The sequence below is a fragment of the Numida meleagris genome, chromosome 1, assembly GCF_002078875.1.
Source record: "Numida meleagris isolate 19003 breed g44 Domestic line chromosome 1, NumMel1.0, whole genome shotgun sequence".
Taxonomy (NCBI): Eukaryota; Metazoa; Chordata; class Aves; order Galliformes; family Numididae; genus Numida; species Numida meleagris.
In genome coordinates this window covers 130,191,194-130,203,783 of record NC_034409.1, presented here as the reverse complement: position 1 = coordinate 130,203,783, position 12,590 = coordinate 130,191,194, and the positions used below count along the sequence as shown (strand labels likewise).

Sequence of the window (12,590 nt, the reverse complement as noted above, 5' to 3'; positions counted from 1 at the left end):
GAGGGGAGGTTTAGGCTGGACATTAGGAAAATCTGCTTTTCTGAAAGAGTGGTCAGGTGCTGGAATGGGCTGCCCAGGGAGGTGGTGGAATCACTGTCCCTGGAAGTGTTCAAGAAACGTTTAGATATAGTGTTGAGAGACATGGTTTAGTGGGGTTATTGGTGGTAGGTGGATGGTTGCACTGGATGATCTTGTAGGTCTTTTTCAACCTTACTGATTCTATGATTCTAAGCATTATGTTAGAACTATCTATTAAAGGCAGAGATAAGGCACATCATTCCATTCTATCCACTAAAAAAAAAAATATTCTTCTCCTGTTAGATGTAGGACATAGAAACACATCACTCATGAAATTGTATTACTCAAATGTCTTGCACACTGAAATTTATTGTCAAGTGCAGCTACCTCAAATGGTTGTGTTAATAAAGTGTAGCAGCAAAGCTGTTAAATATTTTATTTATTGTTTTTTCTTGTTGGTTTTTTTTTCCAGACTGATCTTGATTATGTTAACAATGTTGTTGCGAGCCTGGAAAAAGAGTAAGTTGCTGTTTTAATGAGGAAATTCTTTGCTCATTGGTGACTTTGCTTTTTATTTTTCCTAAGTAACATTGCGCTAAATACTAAGCAGTGTTACGGAAATATGAGGTCGTACATTTTTGGTTAGGGAAGGGATTTCTACGTTTGAATAAAAAGTATTATTAATCGATAAATTACAGGGCAATTATTCAGTCAGTTAGATCGTAAAACAAATGGAATTTAAATTGATTTTGTGCACTATAAGTGGCTTTAATTGGCTTAACATTAATGGGGATTTGTGACTTCTGTGTTATTGCTTTGTGTTCCATATGTTCAAAGAGAACTGTAGAAGAAAATCACTAGGTTCTAGTGAGGGAATAAAAAATCAGGTATTTAGAAGCTAGTTAGCATTCTGATTATTAATCAAGCAGCTACACTATTCTAAAGGAGGTGTTAAGCAAAACCGTATACACTGCCTTACTTTACATCTCTTGTTTGAATGAGTTGTTGTTATAACCAGAATTCAAAATAGCTTGTGTGACTCTATGCTGTTTCTACTGACAGATTTTCTACAGAGATCAATTCTGGGTTGGTGGAAGTAATAGCCCCTCCTGCAACTTACTATCCTGATTTGACAAACTTGAAAGAGACGTTTGGAGACTCAAAAGAGAGAGTGAGGTTAGTTTATTCCTTCAGATCTTTTCTCATCTCCTCCCAAATCCATGCTTTCCTTGTTTTTAAATTGACAAGTGGGAATTGGATTCTTTAAATGTTTTCTTACTGTAATTCTCTAAAGTGTGGGGATGCTGAAAGAGCTCTGAGTCCTTCTCGGTGCCCTTCTATCTGCATGCTGTTCTGTGCGTGATCTGAGTTTAATGCGAAGCTTCAGTGAACTCTTTCAATGTTAAATTCTGGGAGGAAAGTGGAGACTTTTTTTGCTGTTGTTGTTTACTGTTTTTCTTCCTGAAATATGTTGTAAAAGCTGGTAATTCCTGCTGAATTATTATTTAAAACGGACATGTGTTTTAGTGAAATGTATGGTAGTTCTCACAGAACCAGATTTTTGCTGGTAATAAAGCATAACGAGAAAGCTTTATTGGTTTTTTTTTCAGACAGATTTCCTGAGGGAATGATGCCAAAAGCAGTTTTCCTAATATTTCACCAATATGTGTCATTCTTCATAGTGAGATCTACTTTGCGTTGCCAGTGTGTACTGAAATAACTTTTTCCATAATACTTAAGTTTGTAATTGATTTTCAGATGGAGAACAAAACAGAACTTGGATTACTGTTTTCTTATGATGTATGCCCAGAAAAAGGGAGTTTATTACATCCAGGTACATTTCTGTTCTTTGTTTTAAATTAATCTCCAAAAATCATGCCAGTGGTCACAGCAGAAGGACCTACACGGAGCAGAGTTAACGTGATTCCATTGTTGGGGGCCAATAAGTATGTGGGTTATGGTATCTGAGGAAGTATTTTGTGGATGACACTCTTTGAAATAGAAAACAATTTACTGCGCATGATTATTTTTTTATCTTAAGATGCTTAGCATAAAAAGTGAAAGAATGCAGGCAGCTTAACTTTTTTCTTTTTTCCCCTAAAAGATTTACAGTTGAGGCAAAAAACACCAGCATAGTTTTGAGTGGAAGTTGAACTAAAATCTATTTTTCTTTCTCTTGAGAGCAGGTGCAGTGTCACTTTGATCTCTAGAGTTTGTTGTGTATAGCTGCACTTTTGAAATTTTTTTTTTTTTTAGTATTTAATGTTTTCAGAGGTTTTCAAGAACACAGATAAGGAATTAATCTTAAGTTTAATTTAGCTCAGAATTGTCCGTATTTGTCACCCTGCTTTAAATTAGAAGCCTTGCTTACAAGTGTTGCAGATCTAGTGAGTAGCTGTGCTTAGGATTTTCATTTAGATTTTGGGACTGTATCCTTTGGGTATAACACCCCACTCATGCAGCTTTTCCATAGTGAGCTATGCTGACTGCTCTTTAAGAGCTGTTGGAGACTCACTTCTCCTGGAAGCTGTGCAGGGAGTGATGCACTGGCAGCCTAGTTGAAGCGAGGCAGTCACACAAGTGTTAGTGCCAGCACAAGGAGGTGAGCGTGAATGCTCTGGGAGTTAGGAGAGGAGAAGCAGTACCCCTTATGCAGCAGCCTGCACTTAATGTGAAATAAAGGGATTGTGGCACAGCATCTTGGAAGTTGTCCTGTCTGGGCAAGGCTGGACTATGCACTTGTCCTTCTGTCTGACAGCTGAAGTCAGAAAATGGGGAAGTGAATCCTGCCTCTGTAGATAGCATCTCTTAGCTTCTTGAGAAAGTCTTTCAGTGCTAGCAAGGGAGTGAGTAAATAATCACATTGTCATAGAAATAATACAAAAATTCTATTTGTTCTCCATATAATGTCCTGATGATGTCACTTAATCTAAAATTATTTCATGAATGGTTCTTCTCTGAAGATGGAAGCTAGAAAAGCAATGTGATGTTACTACCCACTTAACATCTGCATTATGTTGAGATGTATTCATGGCATTTTATTACAGAAAGATTCTGGATTAATTCTCCACCGTTAGACCGTGAACCCTAAAATATTTATTTTTGTCTGTAGAGCTGAGGCTTTATAGCAGTGCTTGCATTAAAAATATATGGGTATGTGTTAGCTATGTATTACAAATCACTATTTCCTAGCAGTATTTTTTCCTATCACTTTTCTGTTTTTTATCTATGTTGATATCATTGCTCCCTTTTTCTAGCTTGAGGATGACATCGTTGTCAAGCAGAATTACTTCAGTACAATAAAAAACTTTGCGCTTCAGCTCGCTTCTGAAGATTGGATGATTCTGGAATTTTCTCAGCTGGGTTTCATTGGTAAGAAAATGTTCATTTGAGTAGTTTGAAAGAACACATTGATCGTTAGATGGTGTGATGAATAGTGATCTGACTTGGAAGTTATCTTTGTACTGGAAAGAGACCAAGAATTAGACATTCTTTAGCTTTTTTTTAACAACTCTGTGGTTTAACTGGTGTTTGCATTTGTTAGTTTATCTACTTTTCTGTGACAGTCAAATTTAAACTGTTGGAAATAAGAGCATTTTTTAACCAAAAGGTATCTTATTTGTAAGAACACTTTAACTGCAAGGAATTACTTATTTTGATTTTGACTGCAGTTAAAATAAAAAAGAAATCAGACTGTGAAGTTCAAGGGAAAAAAAACCGAAGAATTAACACTCCCTAAAACAGGCAAAATGGTGTTTATGGTATAATTTCCAAGAATCATCAGACATCGTTTTGTCTTGATTGCAAAGCCTGTTCTATCTTTGCAATTCTAATCCATCCACGAGAAGTATGACAGTGTACTCCTTCGTAGGGTTAGTTGAAGTCTGTCAATGGCAGTAAATGACAGTGAGAGACGTTAATGCAGCATCGTGGACTCCTGGAGGAGGCTGTTGAAATCAGTGCAGTTATTTTTTCTGTCTTACACTAGTATGTTTTTATTGAGAGATACTAGACTTAACAGAAAAAAAAAAAAAGAACAAGGAAAGAGAAGTTGTAAAGGAATTTTACAAAATTGAAAGAGTATTTCATTATTGCAGTGATGTGTCATGATCAAATGAAAAGCATGAAGCTGGAGATACGCAAGGAAAAATTAAAAACTAAGTCAAGCTGTGGAGTTTCCTGTACTGTCCTGTTTACAGCTCAGCATCAGGTGTGTTGCTGAGGCAATGGTTTCCTGATTTTGGGGTTTTCAGAGACTGACAGAGCTGAATGGAAACTAGCAGTCATTTCCTAAAATACTCTTAGAGTTACAAAATTGCTTTGTGCGTTTGCTTGTCAGTCTAACCTACAATGGAGAGCAGGAGAGGAAATGGGCAGGGGGAGGTCTTCCCATCTGTCTGCTACCCACATAACCAATCTTCTTGATTGCCTTGGGCAAACCAAGGAGGGAAAAACAAGAGATGGAGCTGCCTATCATGGAGAAATAAGCATTCAAATAATTTACTGGAGTTCTTGCCCAAGGTAAACTTATCTCTTTTGCCAGGGGAAGGGGCAACTTGCAACTCTGAGCTCTCTGGTTTTGTGGCTGGAGAGATTGCTTGGATAATAGCATCTGATTAAACTTTGTTTTTACTTTTGAACAGTTAAATTCTGTGGACTTAGATGGGGTTAGAGTTTTAGACCAAGGCCTAACTGCACTTTGAATGTAAATTCTGTGTGAAGTTCCTAGGCTGTAGAAGCAACTTGCACTATTTAAGCAAACACAGAATGAAGGCAATATGGATGGAGTAGTAGAGAGCAGCGCTGGCTGCATTTTTGTACTGTGATGTCAAAATGTATATAAGCCCAACAGTTTAGGACATGCGCTGCCTATCCCATGAAAATATATTTCAGAACTCTTATTTATGTATTTCACCTTTCTCATCCCTATGTTCTTAGAGTTTGCTGTAGAGGAAGCAGAGTCTAAGCCAAGAGGAATAAGTAGATACTTCTAAATACTGAGATGTGGCTTAGTCACATGCGAAGCTGTAAAAAAATATTTTCAAGTTGTGTTGTTTCTCTTTTTGCTGTAGTGTCTATATAGTGACTATTTGCAGTGTAGGCTCTGAAAATAGCTATGATTATGTTTAGTTATTTCTGCTGCTAGGCATCCCTGTTCTGGTCCTTCTATCATATTTGCCTGCATCCTGCTGATTAAATGCTATCACTTTTGGATGTGTTTAGCTATGGCTATGTATCTTAGTGTGTTGTTTTATTTCTACCTACAAAACAACATTTTTTCCTCCCTATTCAGCTACTTATCCCGCTTTTAAGTTTTTAGAAAAAAGTTGGTATTCATGAAGGTGACTAATACTTTTGGTTTTAAGACACACTGATGTACAATAGCTATATACTGCATATGAATATGCGAACAGTGTAGACTTTCCTCATCTCTGCTATCTCTTTATGAATCTTGATAATTTGGTAAAGCAGACAGCTAAAAAGAAAGGCAAAAGTAGTTGGTTGTAATTTGGGATGATTTTTGCGTAGATACTCTAAAAATAGAGTGCAGAACTGCTAGTGATTTAGCAATTAGTGATTTAGTGTATCTGATTCATTGTAGTCTACTGGAAGCCTTGATCAGCTTACAAATTCTTCTAGGAAAAAATGTGTTTTTGTCGTAGTGTGTTTCTGAACTGAAAATCTAATTTACGCAAGTACTACACGAAGAAGCGGGGAATGCAGCTGTTTAGGTTGACAGCAGGATTATAAAATTCTGTCACCTCTACCATCAAGGAGAAGTTGCTTTCTTTTTGATTTATTTTTATTTTTTTGATACTGAAAGCATAGCCCTAAGTGCTGTCAAGTATCTAATAAATAATGGGTGAGATGTATGCTCTTTCCTTGAAGAAGCTCTATGGAAGGAGGTGCCTCTTCTGCTCTTTCAAATTCAGCTCTGCACTGCAGTCCTTAGCATAACATGGTAAAGTCCTGCCAGAATTTTATGAGAAATACCAATTTGTCTTCCACCTGCTTGTAAGCTGAAGTGTTTTCCGAAGGATTTACAATACCTTGTCCTGTAGCTATAGTGTCAGCTGTCACAAACTTTAATGGAGCGGTCTGAAATCAGCCTCTAGGTTGTCTTTTGCCGTTGTTCTGATTCTTCCAATTTTTGGTTAGGTCTCCAGCTTGATGACTTTTGACTGTATATTGGGGACAGCAAATGGGCAATCTGCAGACTAGATTTGGATGCCATCTGAGTAACTTCAAGGCTCACAGCACTTTCGTCATCTACAGCAGGTGTGGGAGGTCATAGGACTGTGGGGCTTGAGCAAATGCTTCTGCTTGTTCTCGGGCTGTGTCTGTGTCCTAGGGAAGCCAGGCTGCTGCTGTCACCCTCACCAAGGAGAAGCTAGGCAAGGGCTTGGCTGGTTTGGATTTAGAGGGGCTGAAATGTCGGATCTGTGGAGCAAGAATTGTCTTGGGCTTCTTACTATGCCAAAGAGAAGCTGTGCACAGTTGGGGTTCCAGAGCTTTGAAGACCTCTGCAGGGAAGCCTGTGGTAAAGCAAGTCTGGTTTTGAGCTGGTGTAGGAAGGGTGTTCTGGGGCCAAAAGTGCTGTGCAGGTGGCACAAGTGGCAGATAGAGGAGGTGTTGTGTTTTACTGAAAGGCAAAGAGCTGGAGGAAGGCTGTGCCAAGCTGAGTGTGGAAGGTGGTGACAGCACTTCAGCAAGCAGTATGTGTATATCTGCCCTTAGTGAGAGGCAGTATTACTCCAGGAAGGTGTCTCAGGCTTGAGGAGCAGGATTCTGCTTGTTAGTTTTGCTCCACTGCTCATTGTGAGCTCAGGGAGAAGGCTTTGCCTGTGCTGTTGAACCCTTCCACAATGCTTGGGAATAATAATATGGAGTGGCCAGTTGGGTCTGAAGACACTCGTACCTGGATTCTTCACCAAGTCAGGGGTGGTTGACTGCGTAGTTGATCAATAGCATGCAAATATAGGCCTAGAAGAAGGCATCTTTGGGCACAAGTTTGCCACGTAGAAGTAAATAATTTGGTTGTTCATATCCTGTTTCTATTTTATGTGAAATTAGGATAACTTCAATTAAAGAATATATGCCTGCTCTTCAGTCTTTTTCTCTGGTTATTTAATTGTTGGTAGTAATCCTGTACCTTAACATTCGAGTTTCAAGTCGCACGGTCTGTGAGTGTCTTTTCACTGCAGATGATGACTGAAGACTACAATCATTGTCTTCTTAAGAAGATGAGCTGATCAAGGCGATATATGTACGGTGTGGTGCTATTGCTGTGTCCTTGAGTAGCGGGGAAAAAAAGGATTCCAGAGCAAATTGAGTACATATACTCCTGGAAGAGGATAAGGTGTCTCTTCAGTCAGCCCCCACAGCAATTGGAACAATAATATGGGCTTGTTTTTTGTTTTCTGGGTTGCATGTGTATCTTTACAGTGCCTCATGGAAGGGTCATCCTTCTGTGGAAGGAGGTGTGACTGACAGACTATTTCAACCGGCGTCATCCAGAAATGATTTTGGTCCCGTAAATGCTTGATGAGCCCCTACATTTTTAAGCTGATTTTTGATTAGGGTTTCTTGTATTTTTCTCTTTTCCTGCACTGTTATCGAAAGCAGTAGGCAGAGATGAATCACCAGGAAAATTAGGAGCCTATTTAGTTGGAAGTGTGACAAGCTGAAAGAGCTGTTGTTCCACACGAATATTTTATACAATATTGTACAAATAATTTGATTGTTTCCTATCTGTTTTTAAATACTTCTATAAATAATGTTAAACAATATGACAATAATGTAAGTATGTAAATAGCAACAATATACTAACAAAGACATAAAGACGTTATGATTATTTTTAATAAGAAAGCTCTGTAATTTAGAGGGAATTGTCCTTTGTTTAGTAGGAGCCTCAGTTTAGCCACACAGTAATTTCAAGTGGGGATGTCTGTTTGAGGTCCTCATTGTAGAAAGTGCTAACAAGTAATGTCAATGTTTTTACTTTACAAAAATAAAAATTCAAAGTTTGTGTAAGGGACAGCGTTCTGATTTGGCAATGCTGGGTCTGTTACTGTCTTAGCATACTTAATTCTCCACCCAACTCTGTGAATAGTCTCCTTTATGACCATAACATCATTCCAACAGATGAAATGATTGGGACTTCTTATGTCAGATTCTGCTTCCATATCGTACTACACCATGATGTAATCTCATTCAGACCCCTCCAAAATGATTTCAAATTCCAAATGAAGTGTTATGTCATTGGCTATGCTCTTTGCCAATTTCACACAAGTCATGCAGGAGTGAAATGAGAGTTCCTGTGCATCAGACATGTTTTCTGGAAATGATGGAGCCCTTTGGGTGATCTCCTATGTGTCTATCCCCTTGAAGAGAGAAAAAAGGTTCTAAAGACCTTGCAGGTCAGGATCTAAGCACTGTCAGAGCAAATCTGCAGATGTATGAGTCAGATAATTGACAGTGCAGGAGTACACATAACAAGGCCACTGCAACTTTGATGTTTTCACTTAAAACATATCCTAATTGCTTAATATGTAAGCTAATAACCTGACATTCTGTATCTGTGCTGAGATAGTGTGTAACATGCCAAGTTCGGTCTCATTTCAGCAGAGAAATTCTCCATCCCTATTATAAGAAATTTGAACTCCCAGCTCCTTGTTTTTATTGATTGATTGATTTATTGTACTACCTTGTGATAATCCTCCATGAATTACAGACCTAGGTGAGCCTTAAAGGAAAAATAACTGTGAACCTCTGAGTGATGGTCAATTTGCATATTCACAATGGAAATATAATCACTTAAGGCAGAAATGTATCCAGTCTCTTCTCTTTATATAAGAGTAAACATCCACCTTAATGACTGAGTAAGGCAGGGCAGAGTGCTTGCAGTTCTTAATTTCCACTCAGCCACATGCTCAAGTAGAGTGCTCCACCTCTGATAGTTTAAGTTGCGTACAAAATGTTGTTCCTCATTTGTTTGTTACCAAGAATAGCCTATGGAGCTCCTTAGCAGCCTTTCTGAATAGTGTTTTTGTTCTTGTAGATGAGAACCAAAGCCCCTTTTCTAACACGTAGGGAGTGGTTTTGCTACCTCAGAGGTACCTGTTCTTAGTATTTACTCCAACTGTTCCTTCAAAATGTAGAAGGAAAAAACACTGGGACCCCTACTACTTGTGGACTTTAAAAAAAAAAAAAAAACAACTTATGAAGGCCATGTGTGTTACAAATGAAGAGAACATCTCACAGCCTTAAGTATGTTAGTGTGCTGTTCAGAACTTCCAAGTGTGGATACACTAACAACTTGCGTTGGGGAAGATCCTCTATTGCACTTCAATCTATTAATGCACACATGCCCCAAGAGCCCATGCATGTGGAAGTCAGCACTTCCCACATCTAAGCACCATCTACAGAACTCAATCACATCAGCTGGCATCCCCGAGTGGTTCATTACCGTGTACTGTCTTTTTGTCTTGTGTCTTCTGTTGTAACAAAGCAAAGTGGAGACAGACTTCATCTTCAAAGCTGATGATGCTTTCTGAATCTGTCTTCAGTTCTAAGCAATTCAAGCTTCCTGGAAGCTTGAAGTTGTCACTCAGTCCCAGGTAGTAGAATTGCTTGTTGTTGAAGTCTATCTTCAGGTTTGGGCTGTCCCACTCCCAGTAGCGGTGTCTTCATAGGAGATGCCTTCCTTAAGTGCTGCATTCAGTGCAACAACAAAGTCAAGTGTACTGACAGTGAAATGTATTCCATTGCCATGCACAAAGTTGCTGGTACTACATACACTCTACAAAAACAGGAAGTTTCTCTTTCTTGTCTAGGCCTTGTTTTAAAACTCATAGTTTGCAGAGTTACCAAGGATCCTGTAGTAACCATGCCACCAAGAAGTCCATCTGTACTTTACCAAGCGGTATGTTTTCTTGAAAGCTTCAAAGTCACGTCAGTATGTAGCAAAGTTCTACAATTCTTCCTTGTTTTAGGGATTTGAGCTTTATGCTAGGCAGCTGACTGCTTTGATTATGGCTATCTGGAATTGCACTTGGCATGAGTTTGCCAGTGACCTGTGCATTCTAGAAAAAGCTCTGGTTGCTGCTATGTGACAGCATGGAGAATAGTAAGCACATACCCATAGTTCTTCTTTCTCTATTTTTGCGGACTGAAAATGTCTGTTCTTAAGGAGATTGTATTGTTGTACACACAGAATATTTTAATGGCATCCAGATATATTAGAAGTTCTTGTTTGGTTAGTTTTTCTGTTTTGTTTAGTTTTGCATAGCTGAAAGCTATGGAAGCAAGGACATGCCACTTAGGAGGAATGCAGAGAAATTGTTGAAGCAGCCAGAGATCAGGTTAGGGAAGTTAAAGCTCTGATAGAATTAAATCTGGCTAGGGATGTTGAGGGCAACAAGGAAGGCTTTTATAGGTATGTCAGCTATGAAAGGAAGATGGGGAAACAAAATGTGCCCCCCCGGAAGGAAATGGGAGACCCGCTTGCCCGGGATATGGAGAACTTTTTTGCATCAGTCTTTACTGGCAAGTGCTCTAGCCACATGGCATATGTCACAGAAGGCAAAGGCAGGGACTGGGAGAATGAAGAACCTCCCAGTTCAGGAGAAGATCAGGTTTTTGAGACTTCTGAGCAACCTGAATGTGCACAAGTTAATGGAATCTGATGATCCAATGGTCGGATGAAGTTTCAAAGCCTTTATCCATCATATTTGAGAAGCTATGACAGTCCTATGAAGATCCCAGTGACTGGAAAAGGGAAACATAACCCCCTTGGTTTTAAAAAGTGAAAAAGGGAAGATCCAGGGAACTAGAGGCCAGTTATCTCATCTATGTGTCCAGCAAGATCGTGGAACAGATCATCCTGGAAACTATGCCGAGGGACATGGAAAACCAAGATGTTTAGTGACAACCAACATGGTTTCACTAAGTTCGAACTGTGCCTGTCAAGTTTGGTGGCCTTGTACAGCAGGGTTACAGCATTGGTGGATCAGGAAAGAACACCTGACATCTTCTACCCAGACTTATGGAAAGCGTTTGGTGCTGTCCTGTACAACATCCTTGTCTTTAAATTGGAGAGACCTGGATTTGGTGGATGGATAAGGAGTTGGCTGGATGGTAGAACTCAGAGTTGTGGTCAACAGCTCGATGTCCAAGTGGAGAATAGTGATGAGTGATGTTCACCAGGGATTTGTACTGGGATCAGTGCTCTTTAATATCTTTGTTCATTGCATGGACAGTGGGACTGAGTTGCACCTTCAACAGGTCTGCTGATGACTCCAAGGTGCGTGGTGTGGTGGACATGCTGGAGGGCAGGGATGCCATCCAGAAAGACCTTGACTGGCTTGAGAAATGGGCCTGTGCAACCCTCATGAAGTTCGACAAGGCTGAGTGCAAGGTCCTGCAGCTGCATCAGGGCATTCACAAGCGCAAATGCAGGTTGAGTGGAGAATATATTGAGAGAAGGTCTTGGAAGTGCCGAGTGTTGAGAAGCTCAACATGAGTTGGCAGTGAGCACTTGGAGTCCAGAACACCAACTTTATCGTGGGCTGCATCAAAAGAAGGGTGGCCAGCAAGGAGAGGGAGGTGATGGTCCCCCTCTACTCTGTCCTCATGAGACCCCACTGGGGGTTCAGCTCTTGGGCCCCTTGCACAAGGTGAAGATGGAGATGTTGGATTGAGTCCAGAGGAGAACTGCAAAGATGATCAGATGGCTGTGACACGTCTTCTATGAATAGAGGCTGAGATAGTTGGGATTGTGTAGCCTGGAGAAAAGAAAGCTCCAGGGAGACTTTACAGTGAACTTCCAGTACCTAAAGGGGGCCTACAGGAATGCTGGAGAGAGGCTCTTTATCAGGAATTATAGTAACAGTACAAGGACTAATGGCTTAAAACTAAAAGAGGGCAGATTTGGATTGGATATTAGGAAGAAATTCTTTACTGTAAGGGTGATGAGGGACTGAAACAAGTTGCTCAGAGAAGCTGTGGATGCCCCATCCCTGGAAGTGCTCAAGGCCAGGTGGAATGGGGCTTTGGGCACTCTGTTGTAGTGAGAGGTGTCCCTGCTCATGGCAGGGAATTGGAACTAGATGGTCTTTAAGGTCCCTTCCAACCCAAAGCATTCTATGATTCTATGAGAAGTACTGAGCTTTTAGTAACGTTAAGATTTCAAATTGTTCATCTGTGGCATACCTTATCATGGCACAAACTTGCTTATTATCTCAGTGATTTCAAGATGCAATGCTATCTTTACTATCAAATAACTTCAGTTATTCTTAATGTCATTGCAGGTAAAATGTTCCAGTCTCCAGATATCACTCTTATTGTAGAGTTCATATTTATGTTTTATAAGGAGAAACCAATTGATTGGCTTCTGGACCATATCCTCTGGGTGAAAGTGTGTAACCCTGAAAAAGATGCTGTAAGTTTCTTCTTATTGTGAAGTTTCTAAAATGTTTTGATGTTAGTGAATGTGCTGTTTTTCATGAATTAAAGGCTAGCATATAGTTTATTGTGGTTATTGTGTGTCCTGAAAGAATCTCTTTTCCTAC

At 39.7% G+C, this 12,590-nt stretch overlaps 1 protein-coding gene across 1 annotated transcript in view; it reads left to right on the top strand.

Moving 5' to 3' along the window:
• Positions 1 to 12,590, top strand: part of MGAT4A (mannosyl (alpha-1,3-)-glycoprotein beta-1,4-N-acetylglucosaminyltransferase, isozyme A) — a 74,083-nt gene that overhangs the window by 45,495 nt on the left and 15,998 nt on the right. Inside the window, exons 6-10 of the mRNA XM_021412835.1 lie at positions 491 to 537; positions 1,081 to 1,194; positions 1,777 to 1,852; positions 3,276 to 3,390; positions 12,330 to 12,460. Coding sequence (XP_021268510.1) covers positions 491 to 537; positions 1,081 to 1,194; positions 1,777 to 1,852; positions 3,276 to 3,390; positions 12,330 to 12,460 — 483 coding nt within the window. The remainder of the gene's footprint in view (positions 1 to 490; positions 538 to 1,080; positions 1,195 to 1,776; positions 1,853 to 3,275; positions 3,391 to 12,329; positions 12,461 to 12,590) is intronic.